Here is a 25,943-nt window from a genome sequence, read left to right as displayed (position 1 = left end):
CTTTGAGAGTGAGCGAGCCACGGGTGCTGGGCTAAGGTCTCTCCCGCTGGGTTAATCGCAGTGAATCGTGGGGAGACTGGAAGCCTAAAGCCCCGATCTGCAGGGAGAGGGATGCAGGTTGCCTCCCACAGAGAACTGGGTGGGTTGAGACCTGACAGAACTCCCTTGAGCAGGTTCGGTTCCCTCCAGAACTGTAACAAAGCTATACCAGCAAAAGCACATTTTGGCTGGGATAACTGGGGGCTTGTGCCAGCACAACTCTGTCGGTCGGGGATCAAACACCCCTGTTTGATGTAGCTATATTGTCAAAAATGCCCCAGTTGGAGCACTGAAGAAGGGCCAGGGCTTGCTATTATTACTATCCAGAGAGTCACCAATATGTTATGAAAATAATGTGAAATGGGTCCATTCTAGGGTTCAAAGTGTGTGTGTTTGGGAGGGAGGTGTCTGTCTTTGCTAACTGTGGATTTTTTGCATCTATAGATCTGAGGAATTAAAATATGGTTGAGCTCTTGCAATCCTGGATGTACCAAGCAAGAGGCGGTCTGTGGGTGTACAAGTTTATGTTTAGACTTGAATAAAACAGTGATCCATCCCCTTTTCTCACAGGGGACTGAGATTGCTAGTGGCTGCAGCCTGCTTAAGGAAACGCAAATCCTCTCCCACCTTTCTGGAAAATGATGGAAAATGAAGTGTTTGCATCGTTTACTTTCTACAGCACGATCTTGATTATAAAAATGTATGTTCTGGCCATCATTACAGGACAAGTGAGGCTCAGAAAGAAGGTACGTTCCAGCTTTTCTGCACTCCAGAACTGCCTGCGCTGCTTTGGGGTTTCTGTTAGCATTTCTGCAACTACAGAGTGTTGAGTTTGATCCTTTAAATAGTGGCTGACTGGTTTTATTGAGGCTTTGAAGCAAGTTGGAAACTATTTTATAGCTGCAGTAGATCAGCTTGGAGTGGTATGTGAATATTTTCCTCCCATCTGCAACATGTTTAGAGTAGGATTCAAAAAGATAAACAGTAATTTGCAAATCTGAAATGCTATGCAGGTGAGTTCCTTTTGGAAACAGCCTTTTCTCTAACTATCAGTTTGACAGTTGGTCTGTAAGAAACTAATTTTAAAAAAGTTGTTTAAGTGAATAGCAAAAAAACCAACCAACCAAACAAGCAAACAAAAAACAAACCTGTGGAGTCTGTTTGTGGCTTTTTAAAGGCTGAATTCCTACCTGTGTTTATTACAGGAGGACCTAACTTCTTAGGAGGTAAACAAGTCTAGAGGGAACTTGTTTTGGGGTTGGGAAGTAGAACAGAAATATTCTCCTAGTGAAGGCAGAAGAGCTAGCCTGACATGTCAACGGAAGTCAATCAAACATTAGCTCATGTTTTTTCTCCTCTTGCTAGGACATTCTGTCCTTTTTCCTTTAAAAAAAAAAAAATCCCAACTGAATGCCCTGCAACAAAGAGAAATCTGCTATAAAGCACTTCAAAAACCTTAGTAAAAATTCTACTGGAAACTGGTCAAGGGGTGTGTGTGTGTGTGTGTGTGTGTGTGTGTGTGTGTGTATACACTACTGTGCTGTAACTCTGATGTACTCAACGTGGTTTGGGCTTGCACTGTCAATCCCAAATCATTCAACTTCCCTGCACAGTGCTACGGCACTGCTAAAATCCAAGGCTCTACAATGATTAAGGAACAGAGTCGGGTCCTTTCTGTGCTGCAAGACCAGACTGCCACTGCTGTAAATGGGTCCCAGCATCGCAATTCCTATAAGATATGTGGGGACAGGCTATTTATCCAAATCTGAACTCTGTGATCAGTGAGTCGTGTAATTATCCTTGATGTACATATGACTCACTAAGTTCAAAAAGCATGTTAAAGCTACTTAACCAAATGCCAGTTCAGGAAATGGTATTATAGCTGTACTTCTAAAGGAAAAAAAAACCCCTTCTGATTTCATGGGACAAAGAATTCTTTGCCATTTCTGGTAATTGTTTGGTTTTTTGATCACTGCATTGCACTATTAAACAGCTGCCGTGTACCATCCCGGAGGCAGCTGCATTTCAGTGCTAGGTGAAGGGGCTCCTGTATTATATAACAGATCAATGGTGGTGAAATTGAGTTAAGCTTGCAGTGTGGCTTTGATCATAGGTGGCACACAAAGGGGGACACCAGCTAAAGGGGGGCACGTGACACCCCCCCACATGACTCCTCCATGTGACTCCTCTCTGCCCTGTCCCCAGCCTGGAGGCCCTGAGCTCTCCCTGTCCCCTCCCCATTCCACGTTACCTGGGGGAGAGGGGGCTCAGTCCTCCCACTGCACTGGGTACCGATTTCAGTGGCTACCGATTTCTGAACCGCCGGGCTCTCCTGGGAACCAGAGCAGCGAAAGGAGCAGAACATGGGGTTGCTAGGTAGCCCCACGCCGGCAGCTCCTCCGGTGCAGCTGTACTGCCCCCAGCCCAGCCCCCAGCCCTGTCCTCCCGCGAGGCTATACAGACCCAGACAGGAGACACAGCTGCGTGGAAGGGCTGGGGGCGGGGCGACCCCATGTTCTGTGGCGGTTCCCTGCTGAATGTGCCACCCCCAGGCATCTGGGGAGCAGCATCTGATCATTCTTGTCTCTCCCAGGTGTCGCCTTTGGCTTTGATTACAACCCTGGTCGCTCAGACCTGTCTTGCTTTCCCATGCTTGGGCTCTGTTTGAAGGTGGTGTTAATATGATGGCACTAGAAATATGTGGGTTCCTTCTCACCCTCGCATACGGTTCAGCCTTTTGAGACAATCACTTCCTCCTCCCTGAACCTCCGAACAAATGCGTGAAAAGGGTGAAATCCTGGTCCCCCTGGAGTCAGTTTTGCACTGTGTCCAACAAGGCCAGAATTTCACCCCAAGTCTGGAAAACCTCAGCCCCCGAAAGCTTCAGACTGTATTGTAAGCAACTGGAAAAGGGGGCGAGAATGGAAATTCCGAGGAATAGCGGTCACTGCTGCTGTGTGCAATAAACACTAGGGCTGAGATTCTCCCAAGTCCCACTGACTTTTGAAGATCTGGGCCCCAGTACCCACTAAGATACTTCAACATTGCTCTGCTCAGCATTGCGGTGCCTAGGCAGTCGGAGGCCCGGTGGAATTCTCAGCCCCAAGCTAGGAGCCTCGGCTCCCCGGTCAATGCAGGGGGAGCATTAGGCGCCTAATGCAACTCATCTAAGCTAGACAGGAGTGAAATGCCAAGGAGGGGGCTTAGATATCTTAAGAGCTGACCTGGTGCCCTTGGAAGGTCAGAGATAGGTGCCTCCATCTCCTGGAGCTAGGCTCCAAAGCCAAGTCAGCCACTCAGATAGTCCATGCCCTAGAAGCCAACACTGTGTGTGTGTTTCTCTCATGCTTTCCCTGTGCCCCCAGTTGTCTCGTTGTGGGGTGCTGTGCTCTCCCCCCTCCACGCACACATACCTATTGGAGGCTTGTATCCAGCCCTCCTGCAATGGGGTCTGACAGGGATCGGGTCTTTGGGTAGAGCACGCCGATGGGTCCCATTGGCAGGATAGGCATTCTTGTGTTTTGGGCCCTGCGTGGCTTAGGCTTGAGCGAGGGCTCTGAGCAGCTTGCTAGCTGTGGGTCGGCATCAGGGCTTAGGCAGCATTTCAAATGCTGATTGGTTGAAACACAAGCACCACAGGGATCTTGGTACCTATGGGGCTGGGTGGCAGCTGAGGGCTGTTTTGAACATGTCAGTGGTGCCCAAAGAGGCAGATGAGGCCCCTAAATACCTTTGAGGAGCTGGGCCTGGGTCTCCATATCCCTAAGCAGCTTTGACAGTCTCAGCCAAAGAGCCGGATCCTGCAAACGCTTGTCAGAGCAACTTGCATGCTCCAGTGGCCTGAGTACGTGACTGAATTAATCACGTGCAGGGGAGTTGGCAGGACTGGGCCCCAAGACTGTGCGTAAAAGCTGCACACTTAATGAGGAACAGAAAGGGATCACCTCCTACACGCTATGTGCAGTCCAGAGGAGCTGGCCTTGCCATGGGAACATTAACTCCCCGTTTCCTGGCTCCCTTTTCGGTGAGCAACCTTCACATTGTGCAGGAAACTCAATTGCGCTTAGCGTCCTAGCTCTGGAGCCCTGCAAATCCGTGGCGAGCTGCCGATCGGATGCGGATACAAATGTCGTATCTGCGCAGGGCTATACGCCTGATGCCCCCATGAGTCTTGGTGGGAAGCATCTCCTCACGCCTCTGAGACGGCAATTCTCTCTTGCAGGCTTTCGCCAATCCAGAGGACGCCCTGAGGAACGGAGGGCTGCAGTACTGTCGAGAGGACCCAGACGTGGAGCGATGCCGCAGGCAAGTGCTGTACTGTGAATTCCATTGGCCAGCACGTGGCTGGAATTCCTCTTGTGCGGCGAAACGCTCCTCAGCAGCTGCTCGGTGTCACGGGAAAGGCAAAGCGAAGGGCTCATTAATTCGGCAATTAGCTACATGGATTGATCAACAGGGGCCTGAAGCGGGATCCCATCAGCTCCTGGTGCTGGGGCTAGTTAAATATTAAATGGAGGCACTGGCTCATGAAACACGGATGGATTCATGCCTGGGGTCCTAAAGCCATCAACGCCGGGGTCCCATTATAACTGGTTCCTTAGGGTCCAGATTTTCAGAGTGTCCCAGATGATTGTGGCCATGTCTTGAATTAATGCACTAAGGTTCCCCCAGCCCCCCCCCCCACCCCCAGCTCTGCCAGACCCAAATCTCCACTAATCCCCACACAGCTCTGACAATGGAATGCTCTGGACTCCCACACAATTCTGCCAGTGCACCTTGCTCACCGTTTCAGTCCTAGGTCTAAGAAGAGACAGTCGGTCATGTCACATTGCATGTTGGTTTTGCCTCTAATGGGAACGAATAAGGTTGAGACCCCGTGCCCCCAATCTGAGATCACGTGTGCTCCTGGCTAGATTTGAACCCAGCTCTCCAAAAGGTGCCAGGCTAGTGCATTCACCCACAGATGCTGTAGCTTCACGAGGAATTTTAAACCTGTATTAAGGAACTCGGTTTTACATGACAGTGAAACCATAGCTAAGGCCTAGTCTATGCTACAGAGTTAGGTTGCCATACGGGGGGAGGGATAGCTCAGTGGCTTGAGCATTGGCCTGCTAAACCCAGGGTTGTGAGTTCAATCCTTGAGGGGGCCACTTAGGGATCTGGGGCAAAATCAGTACTTGGTCCTGCTAGTGAAGGCAGGGGGCTGGACTCGATGACCTTTCAGGGTCTCTTCCAGTTCTCTGAGATAGGCAGCTTACAGCGACCTAACTCTGTAAGCGTCTACACTAAAATGTCACTCCCACCAATGTAATTTGCCGACTTAATAACGCCACCTCCGTGAGAGGCGTAGAGCTTAAGTCGATGTAGTTAGGTGGATGCAGTGTCAGTGTAGACTCTGCATTGCTTAGATCGACTGTGGCTGCCTTTCAGAAGCCATCCCACAATGCCCTGCACCTTAAATCGATACAAGCGCTCCCGGTGAGGACGTGCACCATGGACACAAGGAGCATAGTGTGGACGTGCAAATGTGATTTAATTGCTGTACGGCGACATAGCTTAGGTCGACTTAATTTTGTAGTGTAGACTTGCCCTAAGCGTGCGTGCGTGTGTGTGTGTGTGTCAGGGCCGGCTCCAGGCACCAGCGAAGAAAACAGGTGCGTGGGGCGGCCAATACAAAGGGGCGTCACTCCGTCCATTATTGGGGCGGCACGTCCGGGTCTTCGGCGGCAATTCGGCGGCGGGTCCTTCACTCCCTCTCTTCCTCTTTGGCGGCACTTCGGCAGCAGCTCAATCTTTTTTTTTTTTCCGCCGCTTGGGGCGGCAAAAAAGCTGGAGCCGGCCCTGGTGTGTGTGTGTGTTAGCCAGGTCACTGTAAAATGTTAATGCAGACAAGGTTCTGTAGTTATAATTGTGATGTGTCAAAGCAGGCTCCGCCATGGGGCATAGTGTTTGATTTCACCTCACTACATTAAAAGGATCAGTACAAACTGCCTGTGCATTGCCTCCATGGGAATTTTGTTATCCCATGGGATAACGGATGGGAACGCTAAAATCCCCTTTTTTTTTTGGCAGTGAAGACGTAGCCCTAGTGAAGACAAGGCAGGATTAATTTTAACCCTTGTTGGCTGGTCAAAGTAAACCCCAAGGAGAGCTTAGAGTCTACCTTGGGTTACAGAGACAACTGCTGTGTCTTAACTAACCCACGTTACAATGCTAGCGAACTCTTGTCCAAGTGAAGACAAAGCCTGACTTTCCCTCGAGCCCCAGCAGCTCGGCTCGGGAGGAGGAGACGCCTGTGGTTAGGAGTTGTGCAAAGTGAGCCACAAAAGGATTGGAGAGAGCTCGACAGCGAGACATGAGGGAAGACAAGCTGAGTCTGGAATCCCACAGCCTTATAAGGAGCCCCTGGTATTAAAGTTGGCCTAAAAGCTGCCTTTGTTTCTTCCCATTTCTCCTGCTGAAGTCTCTCTGGGAGGACACGATGTGCTGGCATAGCTAGTGCCTGAGAGTTTATTTTTGTTGAGCTGAGGGCTGGTTAGCGGCTGAGGCAGCTTGGACGCTGTTAACCGTTCTTTCTCCGTGACTTCCAACGTGTCAGAGGAGAAACTGGTTGCATGACGCAGAAACGGTGGTGACACGAGTTGGGTGTGGGGAGATTTATAGTTGTTTACTAATATACAGCTGGAACTGGAAAGGATTTGTAAGCAAAGGATTTGGGGGCCTGCCTTTCAGGCCAGCTGCAGTAAAGTACAGAGCAGGAGGTGTGTGCTCTGGGGATGGGTTGCTTATGGAAGTGGGGAAATGCACTGTAATGGAGTGGCTTTGTGTGTGAGAATGGGTTGCCCCCTAGTGTCTGCCCACAGGGAGGATAAGAAACCTGCTACTCCTACCAGCTCAGGAAAACAGCTCACTGAGGAGTCTGTGATTTCAGTTTTTTGTGTGTGTGTGTGTAAGAGAGAGACTTGACCGAATAATTGTATGCATCCATGTGGAACAATGGGGCGGGACCCACACTTTTGACCTCACACGCATTGAACATGCAAGGCCATGCCACATGGAAGATGCCATTTTATACAGAAACGCACCGGGGGGCGGGTCAAGCCTCTGGGATGGAGCGACGCTGGTGTGGGTGGAGTATAGTAACTCCTCACTTAATGTCGTAGTTCTATTCCCGAAAAATGCGACTTTAAGCGAAACGATGTTAAGTGAATCCAATTTCCCCATAAGAATTAATGTAAATAGCAGGGGGATTAGGTTCCAGGGAATTTTTTTTTTTTGCCAGACAAAAGACTACACACACACACACACACACACACACACACACAGTATAAGTTTTAAACAAACAATTTAATACTGTACACAGCAATGATGATTGTGAAGCTTGGTTGAGGTGGTAGAGTCAGAGGGTGGGATATTTCCCAGGGAATGCCTTACTGCTGAATGATGAACTAGCACTCGGCTGAGCCCTCAAGGGTTAACTCATTGTTGTTAATGTAGCCTCACACTCTACAAGGCAGCACGAATGGAGGGAGGGGAGACAGCATGGCAGACAGAGACACACACCCTGTGTGTGTGTGAGAGAGAGAGAGAGAGAGAGAGAGATTGCCTCTTTACGTCTGCTGACCCCACTCGAAGTACATTGCCTTGTTAAGTTAATCAGCAAGCTGAGACGTAGCTGCTACCAGGGAGCTCCCTCCGTCCTGAGCCCTGTCGTGTGTCCCCCCTGCTCTATGGAGATGGGGTAAGAGGGGTGCAGGAGCAGAGGGAGGGGGACACCCTGACATTAGCCTCCCTCTACCCCCCCCCCAGCAAGCAGGAGGCTCGGGGAGCAGCTCCAAGGCAGAGGGCAGGAGCAGCACATGGCAGTGGGGGGAGGGACTGCCGGGAATTGCTAGCCTGCTGGGTGGCTGCCGCACAGGGAATTTAGGGGAGTGGGGAGCTGATAGGGGGGCTGCCGGTCCACCCTGGTTCCAAGCTCCCACCAGCTAGCTGCAACGGGCTGCTCTTCCTGCAAGCAGTGGACAAAGCAGGCGGCTGCCAAACGACGTTAGAAGGGAGCATTGCACAACTTTAAACGAGCATGTTCCCTAATTGAACAGCAACAAAACAACGTTAACCGGGACAACTTTAAGTGAGGAGTTACTGTACCTGCACTTAAAAAATCAGGACTGCCCCCCGCCCCCTCATTTCTCATGGAGTCCACCCAGCGTGCAATGTGGCCTGACTGGCCAGGCTACGGCGAGTTGCTCTGGATTTACGCTGGCGTAACCAAGAGAAGAAGTTAGCCCACAGAGTTTAGCTACCAAGGCAGGCTCCAGGGGAATGTTACTGAGCAAAAGGCACGTAGGAAGCGAGAGCTTTTGACACACAGTCACCCAGGTGAGGGTAACTGGGGAGTAGGGTTGGGCCTGTTAGTCAGCAGATAAAAATCTTCATTAAAAATAAACAGACTCAGTGGCTGCCTTCCCACTCCTGGACAGCTCGGGGCAGGAAATGGCTTGATTGAGGTGTTGGCCACGGGCTGTGGTTGCCTTGTTTACATAAAATCTGCATTTACGGGTCTGGAGTGAGGATGGGGAAACAGGAAATGGTGACTGGGTTCCTTGGGACCTTTTGGCGCACGCTCCGTCTCCCTCGGAAATGGGGATGTGGTGATTGGAAGCAGCTGCAAGGCACTGAGGCCTGTCATCCAGCTCCCTCTTCCCAGCATCTCTGCGTCCAGGGCCTAGGGCGCGAAACTTCCACCTTGCGCCCCCCCCAGTCCTGCAGCAGCTCCCCGCCCCCCCTCCGCCCTGAGGTGCCTCCCCCCCCACGGCAGCTCCCCCCCCACCCTGAGGCAACCCCCCATGGCAGCTCCCCCCCCGGGGAGCTGTGCGGCAGCTCCCCACCTCAGCTCACCTCTGCTCCGCCTCCTCCCCAAGCACGCCACCCCCGCTCTAATTCTCCTCCCCTCCCAGGCTTGTGGTGCCAAACAGCTGATTGGCGCTGCAAGCCTGGGAGGCAGGAGAAGTGGAGCGGCCCAGGAACACTGTAAAAAAAAAATTGGGGCACCACTTTTTGGCGCCCCCAAATCTTGGCGCCCTAGGCAACCGCCTACTTTGCCTTAATGGTAGCACCGGCCCTGTCTGCGTCAGTGCAAATGCTCAAAGTACCGAGCTCTCGTTGTCCGTCTCACCCCACCCTTGCCGTGGAGACCTAGGCATGCCAAGTTAGCTAATAACATGGCCAGAGGGCAGCATGGTGTGGGTGAGTAGGGTGCACTCCTGCTAAGACTTGCCATGCTACGGAAAGGGCTAGCGTTGACTAGAGACTAGGATGAAACCTCTAAAATCCAGACTTTCAAAGCCTTATTGCTTCAGGCTTATTGCTAGAGCTGGTCACAAAATTTCCAACAGAAGAGTTTTCTGTTAGGGAAAATACTAGGGCTGTTGATTAATGGCAGTTAACTCACGCGATGAACTAAAAAAAAAGTAATCGCGATTAATCGCCGTTTTAATCGCACTATTAAACAATAGAATACCACTTGAAATTTGTTAAATATTTTGGATGTTTTTCTACCTTTTCAAATATATTGATTTCAATTACAACACCGAATACAAAATATACAGTACTCACTTTGTTATTTTTATTACAAATATTTGCACTGTAAAAATGATAAACAAAAGAAACAGTATTTTTCAATTCACCTCATACAAGTACTGTAGTGCGATCTCTTTATCATGAAAGCGCAACTTACAAATGTAGGGTTTTTTGTTACATAACTGCAAATCAATGTAAAACTTTATAGCCTACAAGTCCACTCAGTCCTACTTCTTTTTCAGCCAATTGCTACGAGAAACAAGTTTGTTTACATTTACAGGAGATAATGCTGCCTGCTTCTTATGTACAATGTCACCTGAAAGTGAGAACAGACATTCACACGGCACTTTTGTAGCCAGCGTTGCAAGGTATTTACGTGCCAGATATGCTAAACATCCCTATGTCCCTTCATGCTTGAGCCACCATTCCAGAGGACATGCTTCCATGCTGATGACGCTCATTAAAAAAAATGTGTTAATTAAATTTGTGACTGAATTCCTTGGGGGAGAATTGTATGTCTCCTGCTCTTTGTTTTACCCGCATTCTGCCATATATTTCATGTTATAACAGTCTCTGATGATGACCCAGCACATGTTCGTTTTAAGAACACTTTCACTGCAAATTTGACAAAAGGCAGAGAAGGTACCGATGTGAGATTTCTAATGACAGCTACAGCACTCGACCCAAGATTTAAGAATCTGAAGTGCCTTCCAAAATCTGATTGGGATGGGGTGTGGAGCACGCTTTCAGAAGTCTTATAAAAGCAACATTCCAATGCGGAAACTATACCACCAAACCTGAACCACCAAAAAATAAAATCAGTCTTCTGCTGTCAAGTATCAGAGGGTAGCCATGTTAGTCTGTATCCAAAAAAACAACAAGGAGTCTGGTGGCACCTTAAAGACTAACAGATTTATTTGGGCATGAGCTTTCGTGGGTAAAAAACCCACTTGTTCAGATGCATGGAGACTTTTGAATCATTATGGAGCCCATGCATCTGAAGAAGTGAGGTTTTTTACCCACGAAAGCTTATGCCCAAATAAATCTGTTAGTCTTTAAGGTGCCACCGGACTCTTTGTAGTCTTCTGCTGGTGGCATCTGACTTAGATGATGAAAATGAACATGCGTTGGTCTGCACTGCTTTTGATCGTTATCGAGGAGAACCTGTCATCAGCATGGACTCATGTCCTCTGGAATGGTGGTTGAAGCATGAAGGGACATATGAATCTTTAGCGCATCTGACACGTAAATATCTTGCCACCCCGGCTACAACAGTGCCATGAGAATGCCTGTTCTCACTTTCAGGTGACATTGTAAACAAGAAGAGGGCAGCATTATCTCCTGCAAATGTAAACAAACTTGTTTGTCTGAGCGATTGGTTGAACAAGAAGTAGGACTGAGTGGACTTGTAGGCTCTAACGTTTTACATTGCTTTGTTTTTGAATGCAGTTATTTTTTCTACATAATTCTACATTTGTAAGTTCAACTTTCATGATAAAGAGATTGCACTACAGTACTTGTATTAAGTTAATTGAAAAATATTATTTATTTTATTTTTACAGTACAAATATTTATAATAAAAATAAATATAAAGTGAGCACTGTACACTTTGTATTCTGTGTTGTAATTGAAATCAATATATTTGAAAATGTGGAAAACATCCAAAAATATTTATATAAATAGCATTCTATTATTGTTTAACAGCACGATTAATCGCATGATTAATCGCGATTAATTTTTTTAATCACTTAGCCCTAGAAAATACTGATTTGACAGAATCGGAATGTTTGTGAGAATGTGTAGGTTTTTGTGATCATTTATCAATGTTTTATTTGACTTTTGTTGTAGTATTATACATTGTGATGTAATGTCACCTCTTGTCTCAGAACATCATGAGTCTTCATATTCTACCGTGACATAATGATGTCAGAGTGTGATATATCAGGCTATGATGCAGTGTCATGTTGTGATGTCATCATGCCATGTGGTGGTGATGTGCCATATGTCTCAAGACATGCTTTAGCCCATTACATTATGACACGATGTCCTATCTCATACAAACTGAAGCAACACACTTCAACTTTTTGTCCTGATTTGAGATTAAATCATATTTAAAATCTGGGAATTATCCATGGGACAGAAACTCCAAATTCAACCAGCTGTGCTCATTTGTGTCGTGGTAGCACCTAGGAGTCCCAGTCATGGACCAGGGTCCCATTGTGCTAGGCACTGTACAAACACAGAACAAAAAGAGTCCCTGCCCCAAAGAGCCTGCAGTCTAAGCAAGGGCTGGTACATTGAGATACCAGTCATCTCTGGGGGATAAGGAGAAGGAGTTATTTTAAAGCTGACATGCAATGGGACAGGGAAATGGGTTTATACTCTTCTTCTTCGATAGGAAAAAGGACCACTTTTTTCTGACTATTTTTAACACTAGCAGTTTGGGTCTGGTCTACCCTCCCTTCCTGGAAGACTCTATGGGTAAGTAGAGACCCAGTAGGCTTATGACGTCACAGATACCAAGCCAATGAAACCTGACTGAGAGATGAAGGGTTTCGTTTTGGTCAAACTGTTCAAGGCTCGTCCCCATTGACTGCAGGTGTTTGGGGGTGGGGTTTAACGGGGAGATAACTACACGGGTTATCTCCCTAACAAGGCCAGCTGCAGGGCTTGCTGAGCTAGTTAAGGTCAGTCCTATAGCCCCTGTCCACGTTGACCCCCCACAGTACTTTAATCTGCAGTAAAACCACAGTGCCCGCTCTCCGCTGTGTTTTTACACCAGGCTAGCTAATGCATGTTAGTTATTCTGTAGTAAGAACACCCCTCTTTTGTTAAAGAAGACAAACCCTAAAACTCTTTTAAACACTGATGTAACTCCTGTGCCCACCAGAGAGTTGAAAGGAAGGATGATGATCTCCTGATAGGGCTGAAAGAGCTCCCACCCCCATTGCTCTAGGTCCCCTAATGAGACCTCCAGCTAAAACAAGCAGGGGAAGCAGAAAAATAAAAGCAAAACCTCTCAGACGGATCTCAAAGAAACCAATAGCCTTTCCTTTTGCAGGTTGCCTGTCAAGGTATTTTGTAGAGACTGGCCCAAGCCTCATAACTCAGAGCTGCATCTGAATTTCCAGCATTCCATTCCTAGTGACTGTTTGCGTTAGGGTTTTTTCCCCCTGGGCCCAGTCCCTAACGGATATTGAGCCACTAGAAGATGACTAAGTGCATAGCCATTTCTATCACAGACCATTTAAAGGTGCATGGATAAAATGTAAGTGGCTTGTTGTATAAGCCTGGACTTGAGAAATAAACTGCACCTATTTCCTGTACCGTCTCCACTCCTTTTGCTGACCCCACTTATACAACCAGTTTCAGCTCAAACAAAAGCAGCATTAGGTTAGAATTGCCTGTCAAATGCAGTGGGATTTTGCAGGCTGGAAAGAGGAACCTACTGAGTGACTAAATAAACAAGGACACAGAAAACAAGACTCCATGGGGAAAGCTGATCCTCCTTGGGGAGTGCCCCAATTCATTCAGCAGAAGCCAGAGTTGAAATGGAGATTATTCTATGCATGGGTTTTGGGGGTGAGGGAAGGTCTCTGTGAACTAACACGCTAGGCCAGGGGTGGCCAACCTGTGGCTCCGGAGCCACATGCGGCTCCTTGTATAGGCACCAACTCCGGGGCTGGAGCTACAGGCGCCAACTTTCCAATGTGCCGAGGGGGGCTCACTGCTCAGCCCCTGGCTCTGCCACAGGCCCTGCCCCCCCCCTCCACCCCTTCCCGCCCCCTCCCCTGAGCCTGTTGTGCCCGAGGAGCTGATTGGCAGGGCTGCCGGTGGGTGGGAGGCGCTGGGAACGGGGGGGGGGGAGCTGATGGGGGGCTGCTGACGTATGACTGTGGCTTTTTGGCAATGTACATTGGTAAATTCTGGCTCCTTCTCAGGCTCAGGTTGGCCACCCCTGCTCTAGGCTGAGAGCTGCAGTGTGAAGGAGGGTCGTTTCTAGTGGCTTTTGGGAGGAGGCTTGCACTGATCTTAATTTTTTGAGGCCCAATCCTATCAGGTATAGAGCACCCTCAGCTCCTTTCACTTCAGTAGGAGTTGAGGGCACTCAGCACCTTATAGGATGGGGGGCTCAAAGAGAGAATGTGGTGCAAAGATCCTGTCCAGCATTCCCTAAGTCCAATGGAAAGACTCCCATGGACTTCAACTGGGAGTGGGATTGATCCCTAACAGGTCATCATGAACTTGACCGTCATCTTAACGGTAACTATTTCATATATAATTTAGGATTGCTGGTAGCACTGCATATACTTAAGGTTGCCCAACACTTCCTGTTAGACTCTCTCCCAGCCAGAGGAGGGGGTAGATGGGCAGAGCCAGGGAAACTTGCGTCAAAAAATTAGTAAAAGCTTGGATGATCTTCAATTTCCTTTCGGCATCTCATGGGAAATTTGGAAAAATTTACACACGTCTGTGTGCTGACGAAGTGAGTAGGTTTCATCATGATTTTGGTTTCCCCAGCTTCTAGGAAGCATTGCTTTGTTCTTGTTTCATAAACTCTTCCATTAGGGGCGGGGCGGATAGAGGGAGTTTAGTGGGAACAATGGGTCTTACCGTAGGCTCTAAACTCAGTCAGATGTCCTATCACAATGTTTCTGTATTTCCCCCCCCTGTTTTTCATCACTAATAGCACTTGCCTTAAAAAGCTACTGGGCGAGAAAATGAGGTGCCGAACCCCACACTGAAAGTCAGCTGGAGTTGGGTACCAGGCCCCTTTGAAAATCCTGGCGCCTCTTCATTTCTTGGCTCACTTGTTTCTGCTGGCACCTTAGAAACTAACAAATTTATTTGAGCATAAGCTTTCGTGGGCTACAGCCCACTTCATCGGATGCATGTAGTGGAAAATACAGTAGGAAGATATATATATAAACACAGAGAACATGAAACAATGGGTGTTACCATACACACTATAAGGAGAGTGATCCGTTAAGGTGAGGTATTATCAGCAGGAGAGAAAAAGAACTTTTTGTAGTGGTAATGAAAATGGCCCATTTCCAGCAATTGACAAGGAGATGTGAGGAACTGTGGGGGGCGGGGGGGGGAGAATAAGCATGGGGAAATAGTTTTACTTTGTGTAATCCACTCCCAGTCTTTATTCAAGCCTAATTTAATGGTGTCCAATTTGCAAATTAATTCCAATTCAGCAGTCTCTCGTTGGAGTCTGTTTTTGAAGTTTTGTTGTTGTAATATTGCGACTTTTAGGTCTGTAATCGACTGGCCAGGGAGGCTGAAGTGTTCTCCAACTGGTTTTTGAATGTTATAATTCTTGACGTCTGATTTGTGTCCATTTATTCTTTTGCGTAGAGACTGTCCGGTTTGGCCAATGTACATGGCAAAGGGGCATTGCTGGCACATGATGGCATATATCACATTGGTAGATGTGCAGGTGAACGAGCCCCTGATGGTGTGGCTGATGTGATTAGGTCCTATGATGGTATCCTCTGAATAGATATGTGGACAGAGTTGGCAACGGGCTTTGTTGCAAGGATAGGTTCCTGGGCTGGTGTTTTTGTTGTGTGTTGTGTGGTCACTGGACCTACATGTGTGTATGGTAACACCCATTGTTTCATGTTCTCTGGGTATATATATATATATCTTCCTACTGTATTTTCCACTACATGCATCCGATGAAGTGGGCTGTAGCCCACGAAAGCTTATGCTCAAATAAATGTGTTAGTCTCTAAGGTGCCACAAGTACTCCTGTTCTTTTTGCCGATACAGACTAACACGGCTGCTACTCTGAAACTTGTTTCTGCTGCTTATTCCTCACCAGTAGTCCGTGGCATTCCACCCAACAGCAACCCATCCATCCCGTTTTCTGTACGGATGGGCTGCAAAGGGAGAGTCCATCCAGTCCAGAAAGGCAGGGGCGTCAATATGGGCTGACTAGGGTATGGGGGTGGGGTGGGAAGAAGAATTGGGCAGCTCAGTGATTGGTGGGAGGGAATGGACTCCAAGGCAGCCCCATAAGCCTGAATTGTCCTATTCACATTTCCAGGGCCCATCGCAATGACATGGAGAACATTTTCCCCTTCCTCTTCCTTGGGGCCATCTACTCCCTGCTGGACCCCAATCCCACCGTGGCAAGGATCCACTTCCTGATCTTCTGCGTGGGGCGGATAGTTCACACTGTGGCATACCTCCTGCAGCTGAAAGCTCCCACACGCTCGGTGGCCTACAGCGTGGCACAGCTGCCCTGCTTCTCCATGGCGCTGCAGATTCTCTTCGCCGTCATCACACACTGGTAACGTTAAAGATAACCCGCCGCCACTGGTGCTGCAACGTGGATTAGAAAGACACGCCTTTGCTGCTTTCCCAAGAGAAGGACTCATTCTGCTGTGGCTTCAGTGTCGGCATCTCCCAGCTGGGTGGAGCTCAGGGCTCTGGGAAATCCCCTCTGGGTGTGTGCAAGGCCCTATTTCCAGGAGCAGGCTGCAGAGGTGGAAGGATGTGCTCCTCGCAGCTGGGTGCTCATGCATTAAGCGCTCAGTAATGCCACAGCATTAGTACCACAGCAATAGCATTGTGGTGTCTTCCAGTCTTCTCGCTGGTGACCTGGGGGGAGGGAATGATGCCAAGTTAAGAACACAACTAAACCAGGAAGTGGTGAAACTCTCTAAGCAGCCTGGCCCCATCACTCTGGGGAGAGAAAAGCGGGAGACCCTTGGTCCCCCTAACTCACTTTGATGGGAGTGTGTACGGTGAAGAGATAGGATGTCCCATCTCCTCTCTTCGGCAAGAATACCTGGTGATGTAGCGGAAAAGCTAAAGTAGGAACAAACTGAGTCTTTGTATAAAACAAACCCCTGCCCCCAAAACCTCATTTTTACTCTTTGATTAGCGAGACCTGACTCTCCGTTTGTTCGTTTGTTGTTGTTTTTTAACCTCCTACACAGGAAGGAAACAAGTTGGTGGTGCAGCATCTGATACTGCCGGGCACATCTCTGCTAGGAAACAGAACCCAAAGGGTTAAATCTTTCAGAGGGTGGCAGTAAAAACACAGAGGGAAACAGAACTAGTGCAGGTCCCCCTTCCAAACCCAAATTACATCATCAGTCCAAAGAGGCAGCTCTCCTCTGGGCCCCGGAGGTCAAGATTTCACTTGACTGTCAACTCCAGAGCAGACAGCTCCATTTGCTTTTGGAGTGAGAAGCGGGAGTTGGCTCCGGGCACATCAGGCCATCTCCAGACTCCCTCCTGGAAAGAGCATTGAGCTCATAAGAAGGTCGGGGCGCTCAGCACAGATCTGGGCCTTTTCCATTTCCTACAGGTACCTACAGGGGCGGCTCTATGTTTTTTGCCGCCCCAAGCACGGCAGTCAGGCAGCCTTCGGCAGCGCACCTGCGGGCGGTCCGCGGTCACGCGGCTTCGGCGGCGTTTCTGCAGGTGATCTGCCGGTCCCGCGGCTTCGACGTATCCGCTGCCATATTGCCGCCGAAACTGCGGGACCACCGGACCTCCCGCAGGCACGCCGCTGAAGGGGCTTCCTGCGCATGTGCCTGGAGCCGCCCCTGGGTACCTAGATGTTCTGTCATTTCTACATAGCTTCATATGAGATGTAGGGCTGAATGGAAGACCACAAACCTATGTATGTTACACTGTTCCCCTCTTGTGCTTCCTTGGAGTTATGAAGTATATATTCATAGTAAAATGAATACTATGTATTCCTCTTCTCTACCATTCCTTATGCCTCTGTGTATACATCTGTGAGCCAGGCAGAATACCACCTCATGCCTCTGTTCGGAGGCAAAGTCCTTTGACGTGCTTGGATAAAAAGGGCTATTAAAGCATGTAACACATGGAGGCAGAAGCAGCGCTTTTCTGGGTGATCTCTTGGCCCCTCCTAACTTCTCCCTGGTACAAGGTTGCCTTCTTAAAGGAGCTCTCTTCCCACCATGCCTTGCTGGAGCTGGCCCTTTAAATTTGGCAGAGCCACGGAGCTGCAGCCCTAAAGCAGCCATGTTTAGTGAGTGGCTCCATCTCCTGCCTTCCTTCCTAGCAGGTGAGTCTCTCTCCTGTTCAGTTTTCTCTTGCTCATGAGGATGGGCCATTCTCGCCAAGTGCATGATGATGTTACCCTCGGAAATAATGTTAGTCCTCTTCCCGCTCACCTCCCATGACAAACAAGGAGTTAATTACATGGCCAGGAAGGGCAAATTGGAGCAGGAGCTGGAACCCTGGTAGGCCAGAGAGGTTCAGGTAGGGGATGATTGCTCTCCCTTGCTGCATTGGGAGCTGGGGGTGGGGGTGGCAACAGACCTCCCTGGTTCAGTCTGAATTTTGTGGTTAGGAGTTTTCCCTCCTTGTAAGTGAAGATGAGCTAAAGTATTTATTCCACCCCCTTTTTTTTTAGAAAGAGGGGGAGCTGGTGAGGTTCTAAATCATCCTGGGTTTTGCCCTATCTCAGGGCCCATTTATCTGACTCCTGTTCTCTTCAACCCTGCCTCTGCCTTCAAAGTGTGTGTGTGAGGGGAAGAGCTGGATAAAATGGGACCTTGACTTGACCCATTGTTGCTTTTTGGGGGGGGGGGGGGGGTAGAATCTATTTTTGGGGGGGGGGGGAGGGGGAGCACAGAAAAATCCAGTTTGCAGAGCTGCTAGCTCTCGACTTTCACTGAGAGTCTTGTGATGTTTGTCCCTCATAAAGTCCTCTTTCCTGGAATCATGATCACATGACTCCAGGAATCTTGGCTTTCTTTAAAAAACAAACCGTTCATTTCCTGGCCTGAGGGTTACAGAGAGAAACTTGGAAAAGTGAACTGTAAAAACTCGGCCCGGGGGGGAGGGGGCGGCACAAGGCAAATAAATAAATAAATAAAAACCCAACAGGTTTGTATTTATTATTTTTAAATATCACGGGTTTGGGGGGTGCTGACTCCTGCTTCTTTTTTTAAAGACTTGGGGTTGGCAGTGCTGAGTTTGGGTTTCTCTGGACCTGTCCCAAGACAGTACCTGTTTGTCTGAAGCACTCCACCAACAGGCAGAGCTCTTGTTTTCCTCCTGGCTGCCCTCGCGTGTGGCCGATCATGGCACTGCCCATGTCCTCTACCCCAGCTAGATGCAAACAGCATCCTAAGGAGCCCCCCCGATTGGCCCAGTGCAAAGGGAATGTGTATATCTGTACTCTCCCTTCCATGGCTTAGGCATGACTCTTCCACAGCAGGCTTTAATAAGGGGGTTAGGGCGGGGCTGGAGCAGGGAAGATGGACTGAGCTGTGGTCCCTTCACAAGGCCATACCTAAGATACACCCCCTTGGCCTAAAGCCAAACTACCTTTAGGAATGAACTGTGGAAGTGGGGCTATAGTTAAAAACATAGGTGTGCACCATGCCCCTGTGAAGGGAACAAGTATAAACTCCTGCCACCTCACACCTGGATCGACCAGGGGAAGTCGGGGCGTAGGTTGCCGGACTGGCTAGCGTCCAAGGTATCGGAAACACGGGGTGGGAGCTGTAACGATTTAACAGCTGTAAAGGAGAGAGAGATCTAGGTCCCTCTTCATGTGCTGAAGGGAACAGCATACAGGTGGGGCAAGATGAAGGTGTAGGACTCTCATGAGCAGCTCTGCTGCTTCCTCCACTAGAGCCGACTTCTCAAACAAACCCCAGGGAAGGAAGGGGGGGGTAACGAAAGACACGGGGGAAAGTTCATAAGGAATTAAATTCTATTACAAGCTAAAGCAAAGAAAATAGTTCTCCCCACTCCCTGACCCCTTCAAGGTCAAGTACTCTTTGTTCTCTCTCTCTCTCTCTCTCTCTCTCTCTCTCACACACACACACACACACACACACACACACACACACACACACACACACACACACACACACACACCCCCGAGGCATAGCATTATTATTACTGATAGACAGGTCTTACTCTGTCAGTAAATGTAAGGAGATCATGGAAATCTGACCTCAAATAAGGAGTGACACACAGAGAAACATGGTCTGTTCACACCTGCCTGTTTGCTGTAGATTCCAGGTCTGAGATTGGTGAGTGTAAAAGGGGAGCTGTGCTATGGGGCGAAAAGGGTTTGTTTCCTCCGAGGCGTTTTTCGTGTAGTGTAGTGATCGTTCCATTGCCTAGATGAATGTGGAAATGCCAACGTGGGGGTGGAGCAGGTTAGAGCCCTGCAGCGGGACAGGTATCCCGTGGGTATCACAGAACCTGCTGTCATAACAGCGGGAGCGGGTGGGTTTGGGTGGGCAAAAAAAACAGAGTGCGGTAATTTGTAGGAAGACATGATATCTTTTTAAATAAAGGTTTTAGTACTTCTATTTAAGCGAGGCACAGAAAGGGATTTGACATCTATTATAACAAGAGTTAAAGTATTTTTCTACATGGTTTAAGCAAGATTTGTTTTATTTCTTTAGTGGTAAAAATTGTGTCTGAATTCCATTAATATATATAATATATTAACTGACCGTTTGGGGTTTTTTTAGTAGCCTGGGGGAATCTTTCTCTCTTGTGGGATTTGCTGGGTCTCAGGTTTTTGCGGTTGGGAACAGGATAAAAATGCAAGAAACAAGGCAGGAGTGGGTATTGCGGAGAGGGATGAGAGTGGGGTTAAAAAAATAATCCCTCTAGAACAGGTACCAGGTGTGGAAGAAAATCCAACCTGGCAATGTAACCAAAATATGGCCATTGATACACGAAACTGTAACCTGGTGGTAGGGAGACTGTTCCAGGAGGGATCAATGGGAATTCAGTGTCTTCTCTTCCTTCTCACAAAGACCCTGCAGAATCTATGTCAACTCTCACCCATTAGTGACAGCTTACTCTGTGTGATGTTACAGCACCCCCCTGTGGTGTCAGCCAGACGCGCGCACACACCCATGCAATGTCCAAATCGTAGTAATTTATGTCTGTAGGAGTTTTTCGCAGACTGAATAATAAAAATAACATACGCTTGGCTCTATTTCTTTATTGGAACTAAACAGAATAGAAACGCAAATAAGGTGCTTTGCATGTTCTTGTCTTTTTGTTGTTGTTGCATTTTCTTTTTAGACTTGCTAGCTAGTAAGTCTGCTTCTGTGGAAAGTGATATTTGTATGTTTGATAATGTCACTGTTCACAGCAGAAGACTTGTTAGCTAGCTGGGAGGCTGTGAAAAGTGATATTAACAAACAAGCACATATCACTTTTCACAGCAGACTTACTCAGCCCTGGCAAGCCTAGGGACAAGTTAAGCCTTGGATGGGGAGGTGGGTAGGGAGACAGTGGGGGCCCAGGGTCATGGGCTGGATGGGTGAGGGTCCAGAGGAGGCAGTGGGAACCAGGGGTAATAAGGGGGGTGGTGAGCCAGGGTTGAAGCTGGAAACCTGAGCCCCACTTCCCCCAGGAAGATGGGAACTCATACTGGCTGGCTCCAGAGGAGGGGGAGGGCCCAACCCCTGCTGGTGGACCCGGGGGAGGGATTGCTGCTTTGCCACCCTCCCCTCCCCGATCAGCACCCAGGAGGCTGTGGCTGCAAGAAAAGCCCCTGATGGCCGCATGCAGCCACGCTGGCCACATTTGAGAAACACTGAGCTAGACTATCAGCCCTGCTGTTCCGTGCTGATTTGGAAACTGGGATGTGTTGATTCCCTCTGAGAAAATGTTGATGAAAACAAAACTTTGGTTTCAGCCAAATTTTCAGTGGAAGATTTCCGCTTGTCAGCAGGTCAAACTGAAAATCCTCCCCTGTGACGTTATCTGATTAAAATATGACCATATAGATCATTGTTGCAACCACTGTTATATATTTGCAGCAAATATTGTACTAAGGTTGTCGAGTAAGATGTCTATGAAAAGGTTATGATTAGCTGGTTATGATTATGCTATCTGTATGCCTGTATCATTTTTGTATTTAAAGTTATAAGTATTGACTCTATACCTGGATTTCAAATGTTGGCTCCTGGGGTAATGCCTACTAAGTAATCAGCCAGATATGCCTTGTAAGATATCTGCAAAATGTTATAATTTGCCAGATATGATCATCTTGTTTATACGTTTGTATCACCTTTGTATTATGGGTTATAGATATGTATGTATTTCAAACTTGTGCTATGCTTCTGGGTGACACCCCAGACACTGCCTACCCTGCTTGATGGCCCATTAAGGACCATCAGCTGTACAACTGACCCATTGAGAGAAGGCAGATACACCTTATGACTCAGCAAGGCAGGCAGGGACATGCCCATGGAGAGAACTCTAAGGCTTCCAAGCCATGTGCTGGGCAGCTTGTGTTTGAAACAAAGGAAGCACAGGCCGCATGGCAAGAGACTATAAAAGGCAGCTGCATCTTCTCAATCCTGCTTCTTACCTCTGGAGTAACTTTGCTACAAACTGAAGCCCTGAACAATGGACTGAATGACCCATCCAAGCTGTGGATGTACTCCAGAGACTTGACTTAAGCCGGCAATTTATTCCATCACTGCTACAAGCCTGAACCAAGAACTTTGCCATTACTGTATGTAGTGGATTCCTTTAACCAATTTTAACTCTCACCTTTCTTTCTTTCTTTCTTTCTTTCTTTCTTTCTATAAATAAACCTTTCAATTTTAGTTAATAAGAATTGGCTGTAGCGTGTATTTGGGTAAGATCTGAAACATTCGCTAACCTGGGAGACGATGTGTCCGATCCTTTGGGATTGGTAGAACCTTTTCTTTTATATGATGAAATAAGATTTACAGAAATTTTCATCATGTTTGACGTGGGTACCTGGATGGAGGCCTGACGCTGGATCACTTTAAGGGAACTGTGTTGTTTGGACGTCTGAGTAACCAGTACGGTAATAAAGAAGCTGTTTTATGCTGGCCTGGTGAATCTAGGTATTGGAATATCCACCAGCTTTATGGGGATTGTCTGCCCCATTCTTTGCAGTTCACCCTAATTGAGTGACCCCAGCTGGCTCCTCATGAGGACCCCCAAAATTCAGTTTTTGGTCAGAAACAAACAAGGACTGAACAGGGTGGGAGGGATAGTTCAGTGGGTTGAGTATTGGCCTGCTAAACCCGGGGTTGTGAGTTCAATCCTTGAGGGGGCCACTTAGAGATCTGGGGCAAAATCAGTACTTGGTCCTGCTAGTGAAGGCAGGGGGCTGGACTCAATGACCTTTCAGGGTCCCTTCCAGTAATGCTCACAAAACTAAGTGATAGGGCAAATGAAATTTAATGTGGATAAATGTAAAGTAATGCACATTGGAAAAAATAACCCCAACTATACATACAATATGATGGGGGCTAATTTAGCTACAACAAGTCAGGAAAAAGATCTTGGTGTCATTGTGGATAGTTCTCTGAAGACGTCCACGCAGTCTGCAGAGGTGGTCAAAAAAGCAAACAGGATGTTAGGAATCATTAAAAAGGGGATAGAGAATATATTATTGCCCTTATATAAATCGATGGTACGCCCACATCTTGAATACTGCGTACAGATGTGGTCTCCTTATCTCAAAAAAGATATACTGGCACTAGAAAAGGTTCAGAAAAGGGCAACTAAAATGATTAGGGGTTTGGAACGGGTCCCATATGAGGAGAGATTAGAGGCTAGGACTTTTCAGCTTGGAAAAGAGGAGACTAAGGGGGGATATGATAGAGGTATATAAAATCATGAGTGATGTGGAGAAAGTGGACAAGGAAAAGTTATTTACTTATTCCCATAATACAAGAACTAGGGGTCACCAAATGAAATTAATAGGCAGCAGGTTTAAAACAAATACAAGGAAGTTCTTCTTCACGCAGCGCACAGTCAACTTGTGGAACTCCTTGCCTGAGGAGGTTGTGAAGGCTAGGGACTATAACAGCGTTTAAAAGAGAACTGGATAAATTCATGGTGGTTAAGTCCATTAATGGCTATTAGCCAGGATGGGTAAGGAATGGTGTCCCTACCTCTGTTTGTGAGAGGGTGGAGATGGATGGCAGGAGAGAGATCATTTGATCATTGCCTGTTAGGTTCACTCCCTCTGGGGCACCTGGCATTGGCCACTGTCGGTAGACAGGACACTGGGCTAGATGGACTTTGCTCTGACCCGGTACGGCCGTTCTTATGTTCTTATGTAACAAAAAGCCTTTAAATTTTCACCTGAAAAAATTCAGTTTTCTAATGAAAGTAAACAATGTCCATGGAAAGCAAACGCTTTCTGGGGAAAGTTTTGTTTAATCAAAACAAAACAAAAAAATTCTGTCAGAAAAAAGTATTTCAATAGAAAATGTTTGGCCAGCCCTGGGGGGTGATGTGTCACCATCGGTTTAACTCTCCGACTAAAATTCCACTGCTCGAGAACTAACCATGGAGCATCTAGCAGACAAAGGCATTCTCAGACCCAGTGCCTGAAAGCTGAAACTAGAAACATTTGAACTGGAAATAAAGTGCACATTTTTCACAGTGAAAGTAGCGACCCGCTGGAACAGTCTGCCCTGGATTCTCCATCTCTTCACGTCAAGACTGGATGTCTTTCTAAATGATGCTCTTGTCCGGCCACAAGTTATTGGACCCGATGCAGGAGGTACTGGGCAAAATTCTATGCCTTGTGTTAGGCAGGTCAGGTCCTTCTGGCCTTAAATGTAGGGCTTAGTAACTAAGTGGTTCTGTGATACTTATTAAAAAAACTTGACAAGGCAGCTGGTGTTCTGAGACTGCTGCCTATCATGCTGACCGATAATTGTCTAATTGTTTCTTTGAGCCTCCCCCTCACTCCTCCCTCCCCCTCGTCTGTTTCTACCTGTTTGTCTCTTGTCTTATGTTTAGATTGCAAGCTCTTTGGGCAGGAATTGTCTTGTTTGTGCTCTTAGAAAGTTTCCCAGAAATGAATCAACACAGACTCTTAGCATGAATAGCCGGTGAGTTAATTGAAGGTTGGATCTGATTGCGACATGGCCACTCAGGTTGTCCTGCAGCTGCCGTATCTGTACATACGTGGCTAACAGGTAACGGAAATTGGCGCAGATGGTGTCTAGCAGGGTCCAGCAGGCTCTGCGTCCTCCAGGCCAAGAGGGGTGAAGTGCTGTGGCTGATTCTGCAAACGAGCCACCCTCTAGCATCCTTGGGGAAGAGCCAAACTGGGCATGGGGCAGGGACTGCTTTGGACAACACACCTCACGTCTGAGCTCATGGAGACATGTCGCCAAGCAATGGTGCAACCCACAAGTCAGGGGACGTCGGACAGAGTTTTATAATTCAGGCTTCAGTATAACCTGGGTTATTAGGAATCTGGATGGAACGTGGGCAGTAGGAGTAGCTCGCTTCCCCCATCAGATTCCACCCCACACCGTGTGTGTGTGAGTGTGTGTGTGTGTTCTCTATTCCCCCTGTCCTGCCAACTAGGTTATAACTTACCGTTGGAAGGTGCAAATGCCCTGATCTTTGGCTCTCCTCTTTTAAAGTTTTCCTCAGTGCACAGGCTGCCCCAGAATGGACTTGAGAAGAGGTTGATATGACCCAGACTTAATGCTCCTTTGCAGCCATTACTGAATCTTCACCTCAGCAGAGCAGCAGCAACGGCCTTCCTGTAGCTACCTGAGGACGTTGGATGGATACTGTGACCCAAACACGTGTCACTCGTGAAGCTGTGCGACGCTCTGACTCTGTTCATTCCGAGAGCGAACGTTTATTTCCCGAGCAGCTACAGCCGAACCACTCGACTCCGCCAACATTCCCCAAGGCTGAGCACGGATGGTCACGGTGAGATGAGACTCCAGGAGCCGCCCATTAAGTATCCACCATCTATTCAAAACCTCTCTCCCAATCCCTGACTGAGCTAGGATTTGAACTGGTGATTTAGCAGTAAAGAGAAAAACCAGCTCTGTAGCCTGTTTCTGACTCCCTGAGACATGCGGTTGCTGTAGGAGCTTTATGGCCAGGTGTGAAATGCATGAGGTGTGAGAGAGATTTTTAAACCCGTTTCCTCCTCATGGATAGAGATGGTCCCAGTCCAGCCCTGCTGCATCCAAACTGCCCCCAGCTCTGGGATATTCAAAATATGGCCCTGAGTATCGTGGGTTGAGTCCTTCTCTGCTGCTGGGCATAGCTGAAAAAATGGGAAAGGGGGAGTGACGTGAAAGCAAGTGTCAGAGGCCTTGTGATAGAACCATGTGAACAGGGTGCGGTTGTGACCTCCCGAACGGGAGCTCCTGCGGCAGGGCTGTGGTGAGGGCTGCTGCCCTCGCAAGGGGAGAGGAGTCATAACCGTGTGGGGGATAGTTATGGGTGTTCCCCCCCTTCACAGAGTATTAAGGCAGCCATGGCTTTGCCTGCAGTGAACCAATCCTATTACCTCTGACAAGACT

At 48.0% G+C, this 25,943-nt stretch overlaps 1 protein-coding gene across 1 annotated transcript; it reads left to right on the top strand.

Annotated features, from left to right (window-relative positions):
- The first annotated feature begins 621 nt into the window (after window positions 1–621).
- Window positions 622–17,008, top strand: PTGES (prostaglandin E synthase). The gene is made up of 3 exons (XM_024193016.1): window positions 622–785; window positions 4,262–4,344; window positions 15,677–17,008. Exons 1-3 carry the CDS (start codon window positions 678–680, stop codon window positions 15,924–15,926), a joined length of 441 nt encoding a protein of 146 aa, XP_024048784.1. The 5' UTR covers window positions 622–677; the 3' UTR covers window positions 15,927–17,008.
- Window positions 17,009–25,943: the final 8,935 nt, after the last annotated feature.

Source organism: Terrapene carolina, unplaced genomic scaffold (assembly GCF_002925995.2).
Source record: "Terrapene carolina triunguis isolate 2854851 unplaced genomic scaffold, T_m_triunguis-2.0 Scaffold238, whole genome shotgun sequence".
NCBI classification, from domain to species: domain Eukaryota; kingdom Metazoa; phylum Chordata; order Testudines; family Emydidae; genus Terrapene; species Terrapene triunguis.
This window is presented reverse-complemented; position numbering and strand designations above follow the sequence as displayed.

Excerpts from the sequence above, each read along its gene's own strand:
- PTGES (XM_024193016.1), top strand. The coding sequence starts at position 678 with ATGATGGAAAATGAAGTGTTTGCATCGTTTACTTTCTACAGCACGATC. Across the intron at positions 786-4,261 it reads AAGTGAGGCTCAGAAAGAAG|GCTTTCGCCAATCCAGAGGA; the intron begins GTACGTTCCAGC and ends TCTCTCTTGCAG. Across the intron at positions 4,345-15,676 it reads GACGTGGAGCGATGCCGCAG|GGCCCATCGCAATGACATGG; the intron begins GCAAGTGCTGTA and ends TCACATTTCCAG.